The 23103-nt window shown below is 40.7% G+C and overlaps 1 protein-coding gene across 1 annotated transcript; it reads left to right on the top strand.

Annotated features, from left to right (window-relative positions):
- The first annotated feature begins 220 nt into the window (after positions 1 to 220).
- On the top strand, positions 221 to 14862 carry il10rb (interleukin 10 receptor, beta). The gene is made up of 8 exons (XM_041951344.1): positions 221 to 381; positions 7403 to 7532; positions 8736 to 8923; positions 10213 to 10373; positions 12131 to 12284; positions 12959 to 13116; positions 13433 to 13602; positions 13781 to 14862. Exons 1-8 carry the CDS (start codon positions 276 to 278, stop codon positions 14007 to 14009), a joined length of 1296 nt encoding a protein of 431 aa, XP_041807278.1. The 5' UTR covers positions 221 to 275; the 3' UTR covers positions 14010 to 14862.
- The last annotated feature ends 8241 nt before the right edge of the window (positions 14863 to 23103 follow it).

Below are 23103 nucleotides of genomic sequence, written 5' to 3'. Positions count from 1 at the left end.
GTGTGTATATGGGAAAAACTATTGATAAAAGTTGTCTCAATACATTCTTCTTTTTTACTTTACCTTTGATTGCTGCTTATTTTCTTCACATATGATTTCATGTTACAGGCTAATAAGTAAAATAAAAGTTTTCGTGTTATTTAATATCAGTCGGACCTGACCATTATTTTTAAAGTGCAACCGGAAGCGGAATTCCTCGCGGTAGCTCACTCCCCATCTGGCTGTGCTGTGTCGGTGCAGACAGCAGAGCGGAGTTCGTCCGAGCTGCACCTGGAATGAGGCGACCAGCACGTGAAAAACTACCTAGAAAAATATCAACCTCAACCATGCCCGCTGCTCCTATACTCGTATTTATCTTGTGGTGCCTCCAAACCAGCGCTGGTAAGTCCGTTTGCTGGCTAAGTTAGCATGCTAACGTTCGTCTTTCTGTTTTCGATGTTTGGTCCGTTGAATGTAGCCGTGTGAGCTAACTGGATGCGAATTCATCTTAAGAAGGCACAAGCTGTAAAATCATCAATGTTCACTGTTAGCTTATCTACCGGTGTACTGTCAAGGTAAATGTATCGCGGATAGCCTTGTCTTATGTAAGCTAATTAGCCTTCATTAGCTTGTTATCTGACGGAATCTAGCATCAGATATTTTTTCTTATTACTGTTAGCTAACCGCACAGTAATTAGAACTGTTACATGCTAGCACATCTTCATTTGTCTCGCAGCTGGTGAGACAACTTAATTTTTGAACTGCAAAATGCCATTTGTGTCTGAACAACTGTATTCAAAACCTTACTTGAGTAAAAATATGTGCGTATTATTAGCAAAATGTACTCGAAGTATCTAAAGTGAAAGTACTCAATGTTCCCTGTCAGTGTTTTTCTGTCATATCTGATGTTTGTGGATTAATATTACTGCTGTATTAATGTATATATGTTGGATTTTACTGCTGTAGATGTTTCAGGTTGAGCTCATTTGAACTACTTTAAATGCATCATATTCTATAAGATCATCATGTGTTTGTACGCGATGTCATGTGTGAACTATGTATCTCCAAAAAGTCAGAAAAACAGACTGTTTTCAGTTTTTTAACGATGCATTTTGCAACCACATTCAAGTCTTTTTAAAGAATTTATTTAGCTGAAGAAGGAGATTTTTTTTTTTTTACTTCATCCTTCAGTTTATCACAAACATTCAGCATCAACACACCTGGAGATACGTGCTTTTCACTAGACAGGAAAGTCAGACAAATGAGTGAAAAGTAAAATATTTGCCTCTGAGATTTAGTAGAGTAGAAGTATAAAGTTGCGTAAAACAGAAATACTCAAGTCAAGTGTAAGTACCTTGAATCTGTACAGCACTTACATAAATGTACTTAGTAACATTCCAGAACTCAAGAAAACAATGTTGTTGGGTTCTCATTGCGGTTTTAACAAAGCAGACTCATAAGTACACACAAGCTCAGGATTAGTGGTTATGTTTGCTTACACACCTAAATACCATCGCTGCTGACAACAAGCTTGTCGCGCATAAAACACACAAGTGAAGGGTTGTGGTTGTTTCCTGTCTGATGCACGCAGAGAAACACCTGCTCTGTGCAGTGGAATTCTCAGTTTACACTTCCTGTCACATGACATGGATTATTTCTAAACATGACTTAAAAAATGCAATTCTATGTGTGATGTTAATAAGATCAAACTTTATTAAACCCCTGCTGGGGAAGTTTGGGTGTTACAGGCAGCAAGCAATGGAAATAGCAATAGGAATAGAAATAGGAATAAAATAATGATAAAAAAAGTTGACTTTCTATATATGTGGACATTTCATACAAAAAGACAAAATAATAGATTAAAAAAATATATATGAATATATAAATAGAAAATGGTGGGTACAGTGTTTGTGCTATTGCTCAGTGAATAAATATATAAAATAAAAAAATATATATATGCATAGGTTTTGTACTTAAAGAAAATAAAAATGTAATATTGTACAAAGTATTGCATGTATGTGATAGCAGGATCTTAAGCTACAGTAGTGCAAAAACAGTATGTGTGTAGACACACTGCTAAATCATACAATGCTAGAGTTGAATAATCTGACAGCTGCTGGAATGAAGGACCCGTGGCACTGTTCCTTCTTACTCAGTGGATGCAGCAGTCGGTCGCTGAAGGAGCTAGATGTCAGCTTGGCTAACACCCTTCTCCCGCCTACGTCCTCAATGTTGTCCAGAGGGCAGTCCAGGAAAGAGCCAGCTCCCCTGACCAGTTCAATCTTTTCCTGTCCCTCTCAGAGCTTCCACAGCCCCCGCAGACCACTGAGTAGATGCAACCACAGTGTCGCACTATGTACACAATGAATGTGCAATTGAAAGGTGGTAAATAAATTAATCTGTGGTTTTAAAGGTGCTATTTGAAGGACTGTTTGACAACAGTTATTTGCTAAAGTCAGGTGTCGGTTCATCTCAGATACAATCATGTGTATATGTCTCAGGTTGACGTGTGCAAATAGACAACAACGGGGAAACAGTGTTTATCTGTCAGAGCCTGCGCCAAGATAGATTTGGGAATTCTGGTTAAAAACATCCAGCTGTAGCTAACCGGCAGTCATCTGACAGGGCTATACTTCCAAGAAACCCTGTGCTAGTGAATTTATGCCTGCAGCAGCCACTGTGATCGACTAATAATAGCTTCAGCCCAGCCCGTGAGTTTCCTCATTTCTGCCAGTCAAAACGGTACTTTCATAGGGCCCTTACATTTTTTTGTGGTTTGAGTGTGATGTTTTGTTACTCAAGTCTGTTCCCAGTGTATGCAAATGCTCAGGGCTGTTCAGCGTACTGTAGTGTAAAGATTATCAGGTAAGAAGTATGTCTGATTGCTACCCTGCCTGACTTATTAAGGAGAGATGGTGACCTGAAAAATAAAGGGCGAGTTTCGGCGCTTGGTCCACTTCCTCTGTGCATTACACTGTAAGACATTCATGACTCACCCAAGGCTCTTGCTCTTTTTCATGTATTGAGTTTTGATCTGTGGCCAAGCTCTCGCTGACCCTGAAGCAAAAACAAGCAGGATAGATATAATCTGTGTTTGTGTGTTTTGAAGAGGGTCAGTTGGGAGTTGGCTGCAGTGAGCAGTTTACCAGTTCTGAATAGGCTGAACAATATGCTGCTGTCATTGTTCCCTCACGATATGTTTAAAGATAATTTGTTTCGCAAACATTATGGTGGCAGTATGTACCCACATGTTTTTAGGTTCTAACAAACCTATTGTCATGTGCATTTAAGTGCCACCGGTGCATTTACTGAGATTAGACTAAGTTGTTTAACAAAGGCTCAGTTTAATCTCCTGTGTTGGACCAAATGTAAGGTGCTTTTTTTTTTCAGGAAACTTCAAGTTCAGCATAAGATTTTCTTTATGAACGAAATACCACTAATATCAACATCTACAGGGCGTGTTGCATTATGGGTTTGTCTTGTTGTTAGCCTAAGAGAGTCAAGTTTGTTTATAGTGAATATTTTAGAGTTAGTCAGCCATTAACATGTTAGCCTGGAGGAGTTTCTGAAGGCGTGTGTTGGCATTCCACTACCTCTGAGGAAATAAAGTTGTGACACATGAAAAAGAGTCCGAAACATCTCGTGACATCTTAAATGTAGGAACAAACCGTGGAATTTCCAAAGTGTTGACAGGCTGTGTGTGACATATATCCATTTCATATGTAAAACAAAGCAGCTTCTTACCCCTCGTCACTTGATTTATCCTCTGCAGAGTCATTGTTTCTCTTTCGCTTTGACCTGGCTCATGTTTCACTGGGTGAATCACTAATTCAGTCTCGATCACAATGGTGAGCCTCACCTTGACACCGTGAGTCTCACAGAATCTGGACCTGCAGGGCCATCGGAGACTTTTTATCTCCACAGAGTGTTGGAGGATGTTCTGGTGCTGTTGAGGGCAGATCAGTGGAGGTGGAACATTCAGTCAGATTCATATAGACTGTGAAGAATGTATTTATCGCATTCAATTAGTGCGACATTGCACATGTTGCTGCTTTGTATTGGGGCTGAATGTTTTTTCAAGGTTTAAAAAGTTAGACTTTTAAATCATCTATAGCACCAGTCAAAAGTTTGAACAAACCTTCTCAACCAATGGTTTTCCCTTCTTTTGGTTGTTTTCTACCTTGTAGCTTAATGCTAAAGACATCAAAAACACATATGCAGTAAACTTTTTAAAATAGATTGTTTAGATGACGGTGTCATGACTGTCATTTACAGCAGTGGTCCCCAGCCTTTTCTGTACCATGGCCCAGTTTAATGTCTGACAATATTTTCACGGCCCAGTCTATTTTCACGGCAGATAAAAACAAAATAAAATGATAAGATCGGCATTAAAAACTGTGGTATTTTCTCTTTAATAATAATAATAACAATAATAATGAACGTAAATCCACTTTTTAATCATGTCAAGAGGACCACAAACAAATTATGTGAAAAAAATAAAATAATGGAAATTATTTTTTCTTTCTGTGTGGCCCAGTACCAAATGACCCACGGCCAACTAGTGGGCCGCGGCCCACGGGTTGGGGATCAATTATCTACAGTGTAGAAAATAATACAAATAACGTAACCCTAACCATTGCATAAGAAGGTGTGCCCAAACTTTTGACTGCTGCTGTAGTTATTAAAACATCTCAAATTAACTAACAGTGTTTAACAAACTGTAGGAGGTGAAAGGTTTAGATGGCAGCATAAAGACAACTTTCATACAATCACTGAAACAGTTCAGTTTTGCTTTGTTTTTGAGGTATTGTTGCCTTCACAGCTGTTGACAGCAAACATATTTTGGGCTGGTTATTCATAGTTTGCTGCAGCTTTTGTGGACAGTTTCTGAGTCATGTAAGGCATGAGAACGTACCCATCTGGGTTTGATGTAGTTGAAGAAATGTGTGATGATGATTTCTGTGCGGCTGCAAAGTTGGTGTGAGATGGACAGAAAAAGGGAATTGTGCAAAAAAAAAGGAATAAGAGGAGTCATTGTGGAAAATGTTCTGCAAGTTAACACACACACACACACACACACACACACACAGGAAGCACTGAGCAGAGCCACCCAAAACTCCTTGTATATCTCCCTCCAATATTTCCTGTTTTTGTGCACTTAGTACTGCTGGTCATGCAGGAGAACCAGACATCTATCATCTGTATTTTTTACACAGTTTTCCCCTTTTGTGAACTAGCAGGTGTTGTTAAATCTGACATTTATTCCTCTGCACAGGTGTCCTAACCTCTGAAGAGCCAAAATTAGTTTCCACTGATGTTTTTGTCTTTGAGTTGTTCCTCTTTCTTGAGGTCACATTGTTGAGCCACAGATTTATGTAGAATTTCCAGTGTGTTTCTTCTTTGTTTAACTCTCAGCAAATATTACACAAGACAGTCATCACCCTTTCCACTCTATTTTGTTCCGCCTTTGGTTTCCCTATTGCTATTATTAATATTATTGTAATTATTTTTTGTATTTTGTGTTTTTCTGCTTCTTTTGGGTAATGACTGCACTCACTAGATACTGAGCATCAAAGGTTTGGCTTCACATGTTGAGTTGTTTCCAGATGGTTCTCTGAAAAGCAAACAAAAAACCACAGTAACACCCAAGAGATCAATATGTAACTTAATTTAGTTTACAAGACGCAGTACAGACACACCAGTTATAATTCAATAACTTTGAAACTGTAAGGAAAAGTCACAAACATGTAATAAATGATTTATAGCAGTATAATGTAGTTGTAAGCAAATATAAGTATTTATTGATGTATTTGTTCACTATTCCACCTGCGGGCACCCATAAGTAGAGGCTGCTATATAAACAGATGGTGATTTTCTATAGACAAAAACACAGTTACAGTGATTATAATAATATAAAATATGTCTTCAACAAAATAAAAACTATACTACAGTAATACTCTTACCAGTTCAGGTAAAAATGCCCTTTTATCTGTTTACAGCTGCAGTGTCGTGAACTGCTCATTAATGCTAAAACACAGTTTAGGATGGCTGCTGTTTTTTTCTCATGCTCACAGATGAATTTTCACACTCTCACTTCCAGCTTTGCAGCAGTTCTTGTTACGAAGTTTCACACTCGCTAAAGGATCCATCTGGTGACACACTACTTCTTCTTACTGTGCGATGTGCAGACTGAAGTCAACAATGAGTGAACCCCACTAACAAGTGAAATATCTTTTTCATCAGAGCCATACAGCTCCGTTGTTGTTCCACATTTGTTTTGGACCCAGTGCTACATTCAGCAGTGCTGGAGCTGAACACTCTGACATCTGTTGGTACGAAGGACCTGCGGTAGTGTGCCTTCAAACGGACTGCTGCATCCACTCTGTAGGAAGAAACCGCAGGTCCTTCATTCCAACAGCTGTTTTCAGCTCCAGCACTGCTGAATGTAGCACGTGGTCCATATTCAGACTGTTTTAACTGATGTGTGATTTTTCATACATCGAATTATAATACATACTGGTATTCTACTGTGACACATATATATTTATTACTTTGCAACAGTATAAATGCTGTACTCACTGAACACGGAAAAAACACTGAAATTCTCTAGAATTTTTGGCAGTATATTTTTATGGCAATATTTCTTGGAGTTCTTTGTGCCAATTTATATTTTTTACATTTTCTTTTTTATAGTCCTTTGTAATATAGTCAGATTTTAATTTGTATTTTGTATTTCTCGATTTCCTACTGTTATTGCCTGCTTTCTCTAACACCTGAATTTCCCGGGCTTGGGATTATTAAAGTCTTATCTTAAATTGTTGAGGCTTTTGTAAAAATGAAATGATTTGTGAGATGTTTTTAGAGGTTTGTGTCTTCAGAAAGAACCAGCCGAGTGTAGGAAAGTCAGATCTTTTTATGGGATACGTTGACAAGAAGAAAAGTATGGATGAATGCCAGCTTTTTCCTTTAATGTATTAACGTGTGCACATGCTAATGCTTTTCTCTGTCAATAGATTTTTAAATTGTTAATTCATATCAAATAATTTTAAATAATGTCACTGGTTTACTTATTTGGCTATTAATGATGGTCTTGGAAGTGTTCATTTCATCATGACAACCCTCTCTTAAATGTAGTAAAACTCAAATGCCAAGTAAATAAATAAAAAAAGATACACTTGTTATATGAATGTAAAGCCAAATGAATTAATTGATTAAACAAACATGATATATACATACATGTACAATAATTGAGTACATTTGGGTTTAATAATAATAGCAGATGAATCAATGAGCAGCCTAATATTACTGTTGCTAATCCTTGAAAATGCTATTTATTGCATGTGATTATGAAAAGCTGTTGTAACGCGTGCAGCTGTTAGTATAGACTGTGTTGTCACGTGGGTTTCCCCTTGTTGTATTTCAGTGGGAGCAGAGCTGGCCGCACCACAGAGGGTGACCATGGTGACCTTAAACACCAATTACACACTGAGCTGGGACTGGGACCAGAGCGCCGCAGAGAGTCACAATGTGACCTTCACCGCACAATATGTCTCGTAAGTCTCATTCACACATACGTACGTCACAGACGAGGGAGGAAACCGGCGTGTCTGTTGTGACAAGCTCAGCATTGAATCTGGGCTTAAGTGATCTAGCCTTAAATCTCTAGTTAAACATATTCTCCTGCATCTTCAGTCTGGATAAACTTGGAGATTATTTTGAGCAAGATGAGAAGTTGCAAAACAAACAGAGGAGGGCCGGCCCCCCACGTCAGTCCAGAGTGAAACGTTTCAACACCTGTTGGATGGAATGAAATCTGGTACAGACGTTCGTGTTTCCCACATGAGCAATTGTCTTAACTTCTAGAGTGAGAATGTAAGATTTCATAACATTTGAAGCTTTTCCCTGCACCGTCCTCACACAGAGCGCCTTGTAAAGCTGCCACACACACGTCAGAGTACTTAAATGCTCGTGACTCCATAAGCCCCTTCGGTACATCACCGCGACAATGGGTGCACTCTGCAGGGTTTTCATGTTTTGCGGTGCCGTGGTGGGCCACCACAGCAAACAAGACGAAAGACAGACTTCCTGCTGTCAGTCATGATGATACAACCCTTTTGTTACTCCACCCACCTTCCTCTAAAACGCCTCAATACATGATAATAAACAGATAAAAAAACAAAGCAAATCCTCTCTCCCAACACAAATACTGGTGTACTACACCTACAGCCTGTATCCCAGTGAGAAAGGAAACACCTGTTTCTTTGGTCAGCATCTGAGTTCTGGTGGTGTGAGCTAATGCACTGAGAGTCCCGGCTGTCCTCCAGGGCAGCTGTGATGGAGTTTGCCAGAAGTGAAAATGGAATTCAAAACCAACTTCAGGAAGCGGCTTTAAAACACAAGTCTTTACTGGCAAAAGGACACGAAGCTGGCTCCCTGCCCGCAGTTTCTCATACTGGGCGAGTTGAGCGGAATGAAATGAAGTCCTGGCAAACTGCAGTTGGATTACATTTCACTTTGATTGGAATATGCAATTTCAAAACTTGTTCGGATGTGATGCACTATTGAGATGTCTTTTTCTTGTGCAATGTTCCAGACTGAAAAGGTACCAAAAAATGAACAAAAGCTGTTGTCTATGATTCAATACAAATTTCAGATTCACAGAATTTATGTCCTTCTGTTGTTTTAAATTAAAGACCATCAGTGTTTTCAGTTATTATGATCAGTGCTTTACATTTTCTTTGTCCCTCTTTACCCAGGAAGTACAAGCTGAAGTCAAAGAGGGGCCCGAACTGGTACATGGCGTGCGAGGAGACCTCATACAGGTCATGTGACTTTACAAAGTTCAGCCTACACTACCTGGGCATCTACATGCTCCGCGTGCGAGCCAACTTGAACGGGAATCACTCCGACTGGGTGCAGAAGGAATTCTGCCCCGATAAAGATGGTGAGAGATGAAGACGAGCGGTGGGAGAGAATGAGCACCCGTAAATGTTCAGGCAGGTACTCAAAGATTACAGGAAAGACGTTTCGCACAGAAACCAGAGGCGGCATGTGATCTCAGACGGTGCACCACAAACCATCGAAAACAAGACGGGATAGAAAATTAGCTGAACAGAGCGTGCAATCACAGTGTGGTGACACAGAGCTGTGAGCAGCACTGGCAGGAAATAGTTCACCTTTGTGAGTGTGTGTGTGTGTGTGTGTGTGTGTGCGTGCGTGTGTTGAGTAGTGCAGCTCTGAAATACCAAAAAGCACATCTAAAGCAGAAGTAAACATCTCCTACATGGTTGAACCTGAAGAAAGTCACGCAGGCAGACGTATCCAGATGAAACCTGACGCTGCTCACAGCTTGATGCTGCAGACTAACTTGGATTGATTTCTCAATGTGCTCGATGCAGCCACCCACAGTGACACACTGAGACCAGATAAAAGGTTATAGTTATTAAGCAGCTGTGGACAACATATATTGCAAGAATCACGCTTTAGTTCGCAGATCAATGTTTGCTAGAATCCCCAACCTTTTTTTATCCCAATTAAATGCATCTGCTATCACAGGGTTCTGTTTATTATTTTGTAACATTTTCAGTAGTATTTAGTCGTCTATTGACGACAAAGTCACTGAATTGGCAGCAGAGTGTTGTTCCACCAGATACTGATGTGGTTATGAGACATCTATTCACCTTCTGAGGCCCATTTTCCTCTAGAGCTGTTTAATTTGAATGAACCTCCCACCTGTGCATAGTTTGTGCTGCTGAAGGCACCGAAATACCGCACAGACAAAAAAAAGCGTGTTTGAGGTTGAAGAAATGATCAGACTGTCGAGGTGCTGCGAGCACTGGAGGGTGCCTCCTGTGAAAACGTTTAAGAGCGATCCAACTGTGATGCGTTTGAACGAATGTTAAAAGATATTTCATATAATAGGTTCAGTCCAGGACATAGAAGAAAAGAACAGTAATTGTCACTGGTTAAATGCAGTCTTCATAACGCCACTAACACACATAGAACACTGTTTAACAACAAGAACATTTAACAAAGTATAGAGTCCCGCTCAGTAATAACTGTCGAGGTTTTTACTCATCACCAGTTTTAGCTTAAGCCTTTGATAGTCTACATTCATAATTATCCTTGATTTAAAAAAAAAAAAAGTGAGGAAACAAGCAGCAGATCGGCTCCAAATCAACCCTTCATCTCTTTCCTGGCTCTCATCTCTTTTGTCTCTCCTGCTCATGCTAGCTGCTGTGGGTCCTCCAAGCAAAGTGGATCTTCGTCCCGCTGGAAGTGTCCTGGACGTCTTCATCACCGACCCTGTGACCAGCACCAACAGCTCCATGAGGGAACAACTTTCCAATCTGTACTACCAGATCGTCTACTGGGAAGGCTCGACACACACACAGGTAGGAAACTCCTCCCCCTGACGAAGACCGGGCCCACAGGTACGATGCTGCTTTGAACCAAGAATGATGAACGTGAGCTAACATTTTATAGCAGCTCTTCAACATAAATCCCCCTCTTGCTGTTCGTGTTAGAAGCCGTTTGTTAAGCGATACCTCTTCTACATATGCAAAAATGGTGAGACGCACCCTCACAGACATGTTACAGCAGGAGGAAATCCCCAACAGTTTCTCCCGTGCACACTTCCCATTTTCTCTACAGACACCTGGCGACACCCCTGAGACGGCAGCAGCCACACGGTCCAGTCATACACTCACTAGCAGCCCTGTTAGCAGAGCGCCTGGCTTCTGCCTTTCTGTTACGTATGTTCAGCCGAGTGTTGTTTTATTGGTTTTGACTTGTGCCGTGAGTAGAGCAGAGGTGTTTCCTGTTTGTGCTGCAAGGCGGCTGAATCACGTGAATTCCTGTCTGGTTTCGCGAATTCCTGTCTGCTGGTTTTGTACAAAGCATCAAGCAGGACGGTGCAGGTTACTGCAGGACGTCCTAAATGAACGCAGAGCTGACGCAGAGCTGACGAGTGTAACGCAGGACTCGGGTGACGGACATAACACATATAAAAGATTAAAAAAAAAACAGTAGTTATGAACAGCTTCGAAAACCAACATCATCACACGCTTTTAAGATTTGTGTTGCAGAGAGATTAATACTTGAAATATTCTAAATGTTAGCTGCTCTACACAATCTACTGGGCATTTTATAAAGATAACTACTAACAAATCTTCAGATCTAAACACTGATCTGTGGAAAAGTGTGATTTAAAACTGGAAAATAGAAATAGTTCATCACAGATTGTCAGCTGATCGGAGCTGACTTGTGCCTCTGCTCCGCTGACAGTTGACTGGTGCTGCAGAGGTAGGAGCCGATCAGTCCATCAGAGCAATTGAAATTTGTCTTTGGCTCACACGGGCATGCAAAATCTTTGTTGAATGTTACAAAAACTATATATATACAGTCAAACAAATATAATGCATAACATTTTTATAAAACTAGTACTTTCAGAAAAAAAGCCAATATTTGATGAGGTGCTGCCTGAACATTGAAAAAGGCTCAGACGCTCTCAGAGTATCGGTTGAAAAACAGATGAAAACCTTGGACTGTAAATATTTACACCTGCAGGCAGCCGGTTGTGTCCTTGACTGCAGACCTTTCATGCACGCCGTGTTTGATTGAAGCTCCTCGCAGGCTGTCACTGACTTTACAGGCGCACAGATATTTGAATGAGGGGTTAGTTCACACACTCTCGGTGCATTTAATCGTGTTTAAAATACGTCCTGATCTGTTGTTGATGTGCTTCAAAGCCTTCAACTCAGCAGAGACCATCTGTCGGAATACGATTTGTGGTCATGCTAATGCACCACAGTTACAACATGACATCTGAGAAGACATGAGTTGAGTTTGTGGTGCGATGGGACAGTTATTATACCCTTTCCAATGTATTGTTTTCCAGGTAGAGAAATACAGAATGTTAATGTTGAATGTATAGAAGTGGCTGATTTAGTACAATGCATCAATTGTGCAACAACTTCATTATGAAATATTCATGAATGATGAGAGATAAAGATGTGATTGAATGACGTCAGTGGCGAGAGGATTCCTTCGTGTTTAACTTCCATCACATCCCGACAGACGTCTCAGAAATACGTGAAATGAAGACACCTCCCTAAAGCTCTCACCCCCCACCCCCCCACGTGTCCTTCAGGCCTCGGGAGCCCAGATGCTGAGCAGCAGTGCCAACCTGGTGACTCTGCCAAACATGAAGGCCTGGACGTGGTACTGCGTGAGAGTCCAGTCTCGCTGTGACTTCTACAACAAGAGCAGCAGCTTCACCCCACCCCAGTGCATGCAGACCGAAGGTAACACAGTTCACACCCGCACATTTGACTAGAAAGAGTGTGCATGTTGCAGCCCTCCGGGAACATCTCCTGCGGTGGCGGTCAGAGTCTGTGCCGAGTCATAACGTGTGGACTCATGGTGATCATATTGTGTTGATTTGATCTTATTATCAAATTTCCACAAGTCAAACAAGCTGTAATTTAAAAACTGCTAATTGAAGTTTTTGTTAAGCACATATATGTCAGGGTCAGTTTGATTATTTTATATAATTTTACATACACATGATGCATATTGGTATTAGACAATGTCCCCCAAAGCTCAGAAGACACATTATTATTGTCTTCCAAGATGGTCACTGAGTCAGATCAGGGGATTCAGATCCTGGTTGAGAGATATGATAGACTACATGCGGGACCCTGAACAGTCACGGCTCATAGAGGTGAAGGGTGAAGTGATAAACCAACAGGTGGTCGGTGGTCTCTGTCTTTTTCCTGCACAGTCAGTTGAAAGAGGGCGAGTGTGTGGCTGTAAGAAAGCCTGCTTTGGACCAGAGTGTTTATGTGATAACAGATACGACATGCTAACCTGCTTAAATGTGCTCTCCTGTGTGTGTGTGTGTGTGTGTGTGTGTGTGTGTGTGTGTGTGTGTGTGTGTGTGTGTGTGTGTGTGTGTGTGTGTGTGTGTGTTAAACAGGTGCTACTCCGTGGTGGCTGATCTTTTTGTACTTCTTGGGCTCTCTGGTGGTCTGCTTCACCATCGTGCTGCTCGCGCTCTTCTTCTCCTATCGGATCTACAAGACCGTCAAGGCGACATTTTACCCCTCCAACCAGCTGCCTCTACACTTCAAGGAGGTATGAAGCCGCAGCACGCCGCACTCCGCCTGCCTCAGAACAGCTTTGGCAAATGTAGTTCATGTTCATGTGTGTGATATTTAAAGGTGAATTCTTATTTATTTTTATTGTTGGTCAAAGAACATACAGCTAACCCTCAGATGGAGCAGCTATATGTATAAACTGGCCACACTGCTGTGTTTAAGAGATCAAATCAGTTGCATTTCAGTGTTAGATTTTTTGAAATGATCTTACTAAAGTTCATAAATGAAATTCCACTGGAACGTCTTCTCAACCTCTCTCCTCCTCCTCTTCCTCGCTCTGGTCCTCCCTCCAGTATCTCTGTGACTCTCCTGCGTCTGACATTCCTCACCTCCTCACTCCGGATTCAGAATCAGAGCTCTTGTGTAATAAGGTGACCATCTGTCCAGTGCCGGTCCTGGAAGTCCACAACCCTCCCCCCGAGGCCCTGCCGGCGCCCCCGTCAGGCCTGGAGCCAGACAGCAGGTGGATTTATTCTCTGATGCATCAGCTCCTGTGTCCCTGTTCAGACTGCGTTTAATAAGAAATTATTACATTTTCAAGGCTTTTTGTAAATATGTGGCTTTCAATGGTTGAGGAGTGATTTGTTGAATAACGTGTGAGATGTCAGGTAGTGAATGTACCTTCCTCTTAATGTTTGCAGTGGCAGGCACAGCCGTCAGGACAGCAGCGGCAGCGGAGACTCAGGAGTTTACTCCACAGGGGGCAGCTCTGGTCCACGGCAGCCCAACAGCAGTCAGTCCTCCGCGGGGCCCGAGGCCCCCTGGCAGAGCACCCTCGACTCGGAGCAGGTGAAGATGCGGGACATGGTTCCGAGCCTCAAGACTCAACCTCTGATCCCGGACGAGGGCATTGTAGACATGTGCGTCTGAAGGCTGCGCATTTGTTGAGAAGAGCATGAAGAGAGGATGATGCTGAGGAAGATGGAGGTTTGTTGAAAATGTGCAGCGTGCCTTTTCTCCGGCTGTCACTGTGAAACGAGGAGAGGAAGATGTTGGAACAACGACTAAAAAAGAAGAGATGGTGAGTGACGGGTTCACGCATGGCACTGATGTGCTGTGGTGTGACAAACGCTTCACTTTCTATTTTTACACATGCGGATCCTCATGTGTCAACGCGTTGGCACCAGCCAGGAAATGCTGTCAGCACTGATTTAAATATGTTGTATGTTCCCTTCACCTCGTCTCCAGTGCTGTGATTGGCTGACAGGCCACTCTCAATCCTACTGAATGTGCCTGAGAGGATTAGAGTGCGTCTGTGCAGCGGTCTTCATTAATAACGCCTTCACAGATCTGTTTTACTGTCATGTTGCTTTAATAAGTTAACATAAGTAGCTTACAGGTGCTAATTAGGTTATGTTAAATGAATATAAGCAGATGAAGTCAAATAAAATGACTTTGAGAGTGTGAGATCAGCTCAGCAGTGGAGATACTGTTTTCAAAGCACTGTTGTAGTTGTTTGTCTTGTTTGTTGTAACAAAAATCAACTGGTAGAAGATAACAAGATGCAGGAGGTGCTTTTACAACCCTGATTCAGGAAGAGTTGGGACGCTGTGAAACAGAATGCAGTTATTAACTCTTTACTGATTGCAGTTTGACGACGTGTTCCTGAGTCCAGGTATTTATCTCCTTTATCCAATCACATGTTCACAGAGTGTTGACCCTCGCTCCATCCTCACTGTGAACCACTGAGCCTTTCAATCATGATACTATCACCTGTTACCAATCAACCTGTTTACCTGTGGAATGATCCAAACAGGTGTTTTTGGAGCGGTCCACATCTTTCCCAGTCTTTAGTTGCTCCTGTCACAATGTGTTTGAAACGTGTTGCTGCATCAGATTCAGAATCTGATGCAGCAGATATTTATGCTGAGTTTTGCTGATGTTTTACTGCAGCATCCAGCTGTTCTAGAATCAGGGTTGAATTTACAAAAACAAAACTGTTTTGTTGTCGCCTGGTTGTCAGTTTACAGCCACCCTCACACTGACTCTCCCATGTCTTAAGGCTAGAGCTTAATAAAAGTTAAGCCCCTCCCCCTAGATGACCAACAAAACAACCACTGATCAAATCAGTTATCTTCAACTTTACATTTTTTATTTTTATGCACCCACACAAAGCAGAGTGTCTGTAGAAGGAAGCAAAGGGGCACAGACACTCAGTTTCCAGTTGATTTGGTCCAGTTTGTTAAATCGGCTGCAGTGAATCTGCCCTCATGAAGGTTCTGATGTTCAGCTTTTACTGATTCACCTGTCCGATGATGTTGTGCTGCTGTTGAACTGTACTGTGTTAATGCTGCCGGTGTTTGTTATTCAGCCTGCCGTCATTGAAAGAAATGAGGTGGACAAAATAACAGAAGCACCTGTAGGATGATGTCATACACTTCAGCAGCAGCAGGCAGTGCTGGTCGCCGCCAGTTAAAGGTGAGACAGCTCACCTGTGTTGATCAGAGGAACTTTAAACAGCGTAGTTTGACCAAAACATGGATTTCTCTTGATTTCCATCTGTCCATCCGAAACTGCTGCTTGTTCAAATGTCTCCTCGTCACATGAAACTCTCTCCATCCAGTTAAATTGTCAAATTGTCCCACTTTGTGTTTTTGTGTCTTAAACAAAAGAAAAGAAGGAGTTTGGAATTTATTTCTGTCTGTGTTTTTCTTCTAATCAACAAAGAAATTCAGATTTTATAAATAGCAGAGTTTTGTTTATGTACATATGATATGTGTGTGTTTCTGAGAGAAGCTTGTATTCGTTTTAAGGCGAGCGTTTTGATCTCATTTTTAATCTCACATTTATGGTTCTTATAGAATCTTGGCGCCACATTTCTTTTGTTCTTACGACACATTTTATTTGTATCAGATATCGTCCTCATATTTCTCACCTCACCTGTGTTGTTTTGTCTTTGCTGTATGTTTTTATGTTTTTGTGGAAGGAACTTGGTTGCAACAGAACAGCCACAGTTATTCCTGTGTTCACAAGTTTTACCTCACAGCTTTATCACGTCATTTATTCTGTGACTTCATGCTCAACAAAGACAAGCTTATTTTGTGACTAGATGCAGCAGGCAGATGTTGTCTCTGCTCCGTGGACTTGTGTAGTTTATTCGACAGCTTTCACTGCTTCCATCTGCTTCCTAACAACAAATACATTCCTGCATCTCCAAAGCAAAAATTTGTTGTGTTGTAAGGAAATACAGAAACAAGAATAAATCAAATTGATCTGCATGTAGGATGTGAGAATGTCAACAAAAACAAATGTTATCTCAAAGCAGGATGTTTGTTGGGACAATTCAGCTTGATCCAGTTTGCCACCTCAACATCCTACCCGCCGCCGTCTGTTGTAACGTCTGTGGAAACTGTACAGAAACATATTGTGAAGCAGTGTGCCGGTGCAGTGAGTGTACGTCTCTGGTCTCACATCCACCAACGATTGCATCTCCTGCACTCATGTTAATGGACAATCATAAAAATGAAATAAATCACCTCTTATACCAAACCTTGGAGTCAAAATGAGTGATTTTCCTCCAGCATGAATGCTAATTTTACACGTTTTACTTCCCTTTTGTGGTATGTAGCCATGCAGATAAAAGACAAATTGATGTTTTTCAAATTACATTGGTGAATAAAGTTTTGACTTTTCATCGCGGGAGAGTACAGGAGTCACTAATAACTAATAAAGATGCCTTATCGTAGCCTTTCATAGGCAGGAAGAGCAAAACTTAGCGAAATAAAACAAAACCACTGTATTTGCATGGCTAGATAGCACCACACCAAGAGGAGAGAGTATGAAAGTGATTTTGGTGATCTTGAACCGCTTCAGTCACGGCTGGGTACCGGCCTCCTGTCGTAAGTGAGGCGTGATGTGTGATATGAGTAGAAGTTGTTTGTGTTATTAATTACTTACGAGACTATGTGAGCTCATAGCTGTCAGTTCCACTAAAAACCTCACAGACGTCACTGACCAGTCGTGTTCCTGTTCTGTAGTGACACATCATATTTAACATATTCTCATAAAGTGCAGTGAGTAATGTATTTTTCTGGGCCACGTGTAATAAATCCCTTATAAATCATGACTGCAACTACTCACATGAAAAATCTTCAAATTTTCCTGATTACTCTGAAACAGAAAACGTGCCATAGATCTGCATCTGAAGCTAATAAGAGACTTTTACAGGCTGGAAGTCAGAAGTAAGTGAATAAGATATATTGTTTTAGAGTGGCATTATTTACATTTTCATTATATTTTGATGTTTTTATGTGGTCCCATCAGTTTCATGTTCAGTATCGTACTCTTTGTACACAGCGAGCCACGTCTCCACATGTAGAGGACGCACAGCGTTCACTCACTTCCTGCAGTCTGTACAAGAATAAGCAGCAGCCATCACGGCTCTCTGTACTATACTGGTCTGGGCTGGTCTGTGCTCGAGAACATCTCCTGTCATTTCCTGTAAGTAATAATGAAAGTGAAAGGAAAGGCATGCCAACGCCTGGCATTCTTTCTAAGGGACATTCATGGTGGACAAGTTGTATCTGTGAGTCCACAGTAGGTGTTTGTCCAGTGGATGATGATCTACATGCACTATGGGACAGTGGATGGACAGAATCTGAGAGCATAGAGACTATAGTGTGACAGGAGGTCAAGCAGGCATCAGTCAGGTGACCATGAGGCTGGTTTCTCCTTTAAACATCAGGTTATATAATATTGATATCTCCTTGCTAAAAAAAAAAGTCTAAAAAAGTGGGCAAAGCTCACCTGGGCCTTTCCTCACACCTGAGAGGCAGCAGCTGAGCCCAAACTTTGTCTGGTATTTAAGAGCATCACGTTAAGACCAGTTGTAGAGACAAGAAAGGCAAAATGCTCGACTCACAGTATTAAAAGGAATATTTGCACTTGTAGATTCACATTATGTACAAATTGTAGTAGTACAACAGTGTAGAAATACTGCAGTAAAAGTCACATTCAAAATGTTACTTAAGTAAAAGTACAAAAGTGTCCACATCAAATTGTCAATTGTTAATGTGTTCATGCTGGGTAATGTTGGGCCTGTTTGACACATAGCTTGTGAATTTCATCCCGGGATCAATTAAGTTTTATCTCAGTGTAAAATAATCCATCATAATTTACTTGGTGATTGTGTCGTGTATTACCAGTCTGAATCAGCTAATTTAAGTTGTCAGATGCATGTAGTGCAGTAAAAAGCACAATATCTGCCTCTAAAATGTAATGGAGTAGAAGTATAAAGTAGCACAAAATAGAAAAAACTCAAGTACAAGTACCTCAAAGCTGTACTTCAGTACAGTACTTGAGAAAATGTACTTGACTAATTTTACCAGGACATAAGCTATTTTTAGCATGTTTTGTATATGTCTGACATAACTACGCTAACATCCCTGTGCTTCCAGTTTAGCCTCACGCTGTTTATTTGTCCATTTTATTATTTGATTGATCTATTTAATGTAATGTTAAACTCATTTCTGCTGCCTGTATTTAGGCCCTCTGTTCTTTTACTGCACTGTGAATGAATGACTGTAGAGTTTTTGGTATAGCGGTTCTGGGTCTGGTGTGTCCGAGTATTTCTTGGTCAGTTTTGTATTCCAGCTCATTCTGGATAGTGACACCAGACACAATTTAAAAACGTAAATGCTGCAGTCGTGACAGTAAATCCTGCTTTCTGGGCCACACCTGGACTCTGCAGGACACATCCTACCAGCTGAACCAGAAGACCTCTGAAGAGCTTTTTTACCATAAAGATCAGCTGGTTTGCATAAGAACCAATAACCACTGTTGCAGTGTATGAGGTTCAAGGTCCACGCTGGCACAAACAAGCTGACAGTGTGTGACTCAAGCATAAAGCACAGAGGACAAGTGTTCCATGTGTTAACAGGGACTTCAGTGTATGTAGTACAGAGATTGTGGAACCACGAGCACCTCTCAGGAAACCAGAATGAGCTCCTGATTATAAATGTCGCCCTCTGCTGTCAAACTGGGGTCCCCACATTTTTTTTCTGTTCTTTTCTTGCTCCTGAAAGGATTTCAAAGGTCACACAGTGAAAGAAAACACACCAAAGCAACACAGTCCCTCGTATCTGTGAAGCGCTTCTGGATCCTGGAGACGCCGGCATCAGACGGCCTGTGGAGGAGCGCCGACAGTGAGGTGTCCCGGTTTCAGGAGGAGACGCTGAGCATGAAAATGTCAAAAATCAGGCAGCAAGAGGTTCAACTTTGTTTTTTAAGAGTAATAGTTTAACTTGATTTCCCTAATTGGGGTAAAAACAACCAATCAAACGATCATCAGTAAAGCTTTGAGGCCGCTACACTCATAAAAAAAACATCATTTAAAATACACCTGCTGACACGTCTGAAGCTCACCTGTAACGCTGTGTCTGACATGCTTCTTTCACCTGGACAGCTCAGCAGCTCCTGATCAGAGGCTTTTTACAGCTTTGTCTCTGGAAATGAGACGAAACAATGAGCTGAAAGTCTCTATGAAGCTCCGGAAAGACGAGGAGAGCTGCAGGTTCAGCTGGTAACTCACCAACAGACTGATTTATCAGCTTATTGTTGTTTTATCATCGTGATCATTGATGTTTCTGAGGGTCAAAACACAAAAACATTCCAGGTGACAGAACAGGTGTGACAACATGTTTGTGATTGGACAGAAGTCACTTCAGAGAGGTGTTCAGGCAGGTTAGTGAAACTCTAAACTCTACACTGCTGTAATTGGTTGTTTCGCTGTGAGGCGTCTGATGACGTTCTGGGCATGTGTTAGCGTGTGTTAGCATGTGTTAGCACGCCATCTTATCCAGCTCTGATAGGATGGCCCTTCTGATGTCACTCGTTCCGTCTCCTCAGTCTTAATTCTTTGCAGCTACTTGCAGGTTCCACAGAACATTTTAATATCGTGACATGTTGGAAGGGAGAATTACATCATATGAATGTCCTTTGTTAAAATTTTCCCTCATGATTTCAATCTCTTCCTACATCCTGTCAAACTCAGTCTGAAGTTCAGGCAGGGACACATCAGAGTCACACACAACAGAAGCAGGAAGTGACTGAACTGTCATCGGATTTCTATCCAATCACAGACAAGACGTCCTGTCCAGCCTTTCCTGTCATCCGAAATGGTCTTTTCTCCAACGTTGTCTTAATTAATTATTGTAATTTAAAATGTTGTGTTTTGAGAAGTGTTTTGACCCTCAGGGCCACCATAGATTAAAGCAGCTTTAAGGTGTGAAGCAATAAGTGACTCAAAGGGTCAAATATAGCAGAGGATAGATCCGAGGCAGAACATTAACATCCGTATACTCCCCCACCATCGTAACTATGTGGTTAACCTGATCTAATTCAACATTTTCTAATTTAACACCAAATGATTTCAATGTAAGGGTCTGATGTCTGAGTATCCCATTAAAGACAAAAGAAGCTCCGATTGAGCAAAGAACTGTTCTGGGGTCGTTGTGTTCAGGCTGATCAGAAATCAGTCCCTGCAGCCCTCCACATCATAATGAAGACTTGTTAAAGTCCTCCGGCTGTGGGTTGGGAACAGTGTGGCCTTATCTGCAGGAGATGAATGAGGAAGATGGTTTGGTCATCTTTCCTCTGATGAGATCAACAATTATCTCCTGATTCAGTGTCGAGCTGAACAGAATAGATTGTGAATATGCTGGTGCAGCATGAGCAGAGCCTGTCCTCCTCTGTTTACTTTATATTCATCAGGTTTTTAATTAGGATTAATAATTAATTTCCACTAACACTTCAGATGAAAAGTGATCTCCATCACGCACTGATTCGAATATTTCAGTCAGGATGATGCGGTTAAGGTCGGTGGACTGAAAATCACTGGTTGGCATTATTGCACGCTTCATAAATGTATCTAACTAACTAATAATATTATGTCATGATGTTTAATTTATGTCATATGAATTAATATAGTTTTTTTTATCTTAATGCAATAATCATTATGATAACTTCACCTTTTAGCTGCTCATGCTAACTGTTTGGCTTAATTTTAGTTGCTGCAAATATAATTCACATCTTTCTGTGCGTCTATGAAAGATCATTTGTTCAGAACAGCACACAAGAGTGTTTCAGGAAACATGTTGTTGTATGTAAAACTTCTTTTCAACTAAAAATCTTTTTTTTTTATCAGTGATGCATTTTATTCACTCATCTTTACATTTTATTTATGACAAATTCAAGGAAAAAAGAGTTTCTCTCATTAAGACTCATTTAAAACAAGCCTGTTTTTCAGTTGTGCTTTTCATTGTAAAAATATTACTTGTGATTTGTTATTCTTTTGGACATCTCAACTGTGAAATATCTTAAAGTGTATTAAAAGCCTAATTCTTATGGATGTTTTATTCCACTGGCTGACAGTTAGGATGTGCTTTACAGGAAGTATTCATGTTATTCCAGAGAAATTTCCTGGTGACAGAACCAGAAAACATGCAGTGAGCATCAGTTCTGTGGTGAAAACGCACGGTGGCTCGGTGGTTAGCAGCGTTGCCTCACAGCTAGGTTCGATCCCACCTGGGATCTTTCTGTGTGGAGTTTGCATGTTCTCCCTGTGCAGCGTGGGTTTTCACCGGGTTCTCCGGCTTCCTCCCACAGTGAGGTTAGTTGATAACTCTAAATTGTCCGTAGGTGTGAATGAGTGGTGTGCATGGTTGTCTGTCTATATGTGTAGCCCTGTGGTAGGCTGGCGACCTGCCCAAGGTGTCCCCTGCCTTCGCCCGAGAGACGGCTGGGATAGGCTCCAGCCCCCCCCCCCCCGTGACCCTGCAAAGGATTCAGCGGTGTATAGATAATGGATGGATGGATGGATATATGTACATATTATGCAAGTAAAATGGAATCTGAGTATATAAAATAAAAATAAGGTATGTAGAAAAATATATATATATAAAATATGTAAAAAGTATTTATTGCCTCAATAGCTGTGGAAAACAAACAATGTAAAAATAATCATAAATATTGTTACTACTATTGCACAGAAGAATAACATTTTGTATAAATATACAAAACAGTAAATGACATGTAATATTGCACAAAATGTAAACGGAAAATGTAATATTGCGCAAATAGTATGGATATGAGCGTAATTTGTCAAACAACATCAACACAGTCTTATGTGAAGCTGGAGTTGAATAATCTGACAGCTGATAGGATGAAGGACCTGCAGTAGCATTCCTTCTTACACACTGGAAAGTCCTGCATTGAACATTGTACTCAAGGAAAAGTACAAAAGTATTAGCATTCAAATATATTTGAAGTACCAAAAGGGAGTGTATTCATTATGCATAATAGACAATTTCAGAGTAATAATTTCTCCATCATATCACAGGAGTATTATTAGTGATGCATTATAGTGTTCATCACTTTAGTGTTGCAGCTGGTAAAAGTGGAGCTATTTCAACTGTTTTATATACTCACATCTAGTTGATTTATACTTTGTATTGATAATCTACAGAAATGTAGTGGAGTAGAAGTATAAAGGAGCGAAATACTCAAGTGCAAGTACCTCAAAGTACAATAAAGTACAGTACTAAATACTATGTTTACTTTTTGCTATTTTATTATTCTGTATATAATCTTTTTACTGCTCGCTATTTTGATATTTTATTATGTATAGTTTGTTCTTTATAGTCTTATTTCACAATTTTTCACTTATTTGTGTTATTACTGTGTGTAATGCTGCTGCTGTATTGCAATTTCCCAGCTTGGGATGAATAAAGTATATCTATCTATCTATCTATAAATGCATCACTGAAGGCTGTCTACAAAATACCACATTATTATTATTATTATTATTATTATTATTATTATTATTGTTGTTGTTGTTGTTGTTATTGTTATCAGGCGTGTAACATAGGTCATGTTTCTTTAAGGGGCGTTTCAGGAAGTAGTTTGTTGCTGCTGCTGCCAACAAACAGCAAAAAAAAAAAAAAAAAAAAAAAAAAACAATGAGAAT

This window comes from Chelmon rostratus, chromosome 13, assembly GCF_017976325.1.
Source record: "Chelmon rostratus isolate fCheRos1 chromosome 13, fCheRos1.pri, whole genome shotgun sequence".
Classification (NCBI taxonomy): Eukaryota; Metazoa; Chordata; class Actinopteri; order Chaetodontiformes; family Chaetodontidae; genus Chelmon; species Chelmon rostratus.
This window is presented reverse-complemented; position numbering and strand designations above follow the sequence as displayed.

Bases quoted from the DNA above. Each gene is read 5' to 3' on its own strand.
- il10rb (XM_041951344.1), top strand. From the start codon at position 276: ATGAGGCGACCAGCACGTGAAAAACTACCTAGAAAAATATCAACCTCA. The intron at 12,285-12,958 runs GTAACACAGTTC...TGTGTTAAACAG, and splicing joins CCAGTGCATGCAGACCGAAG to GTGCTACTCCGTGGTGGCTG. The intron at 13,603-13,780 runs GTGGATTTATTC...TAATGTTTGCAG, and splicing joins GGCCTGGAGCCAGACAGCAG to TGGCAGGCACAGCCGTCAGG.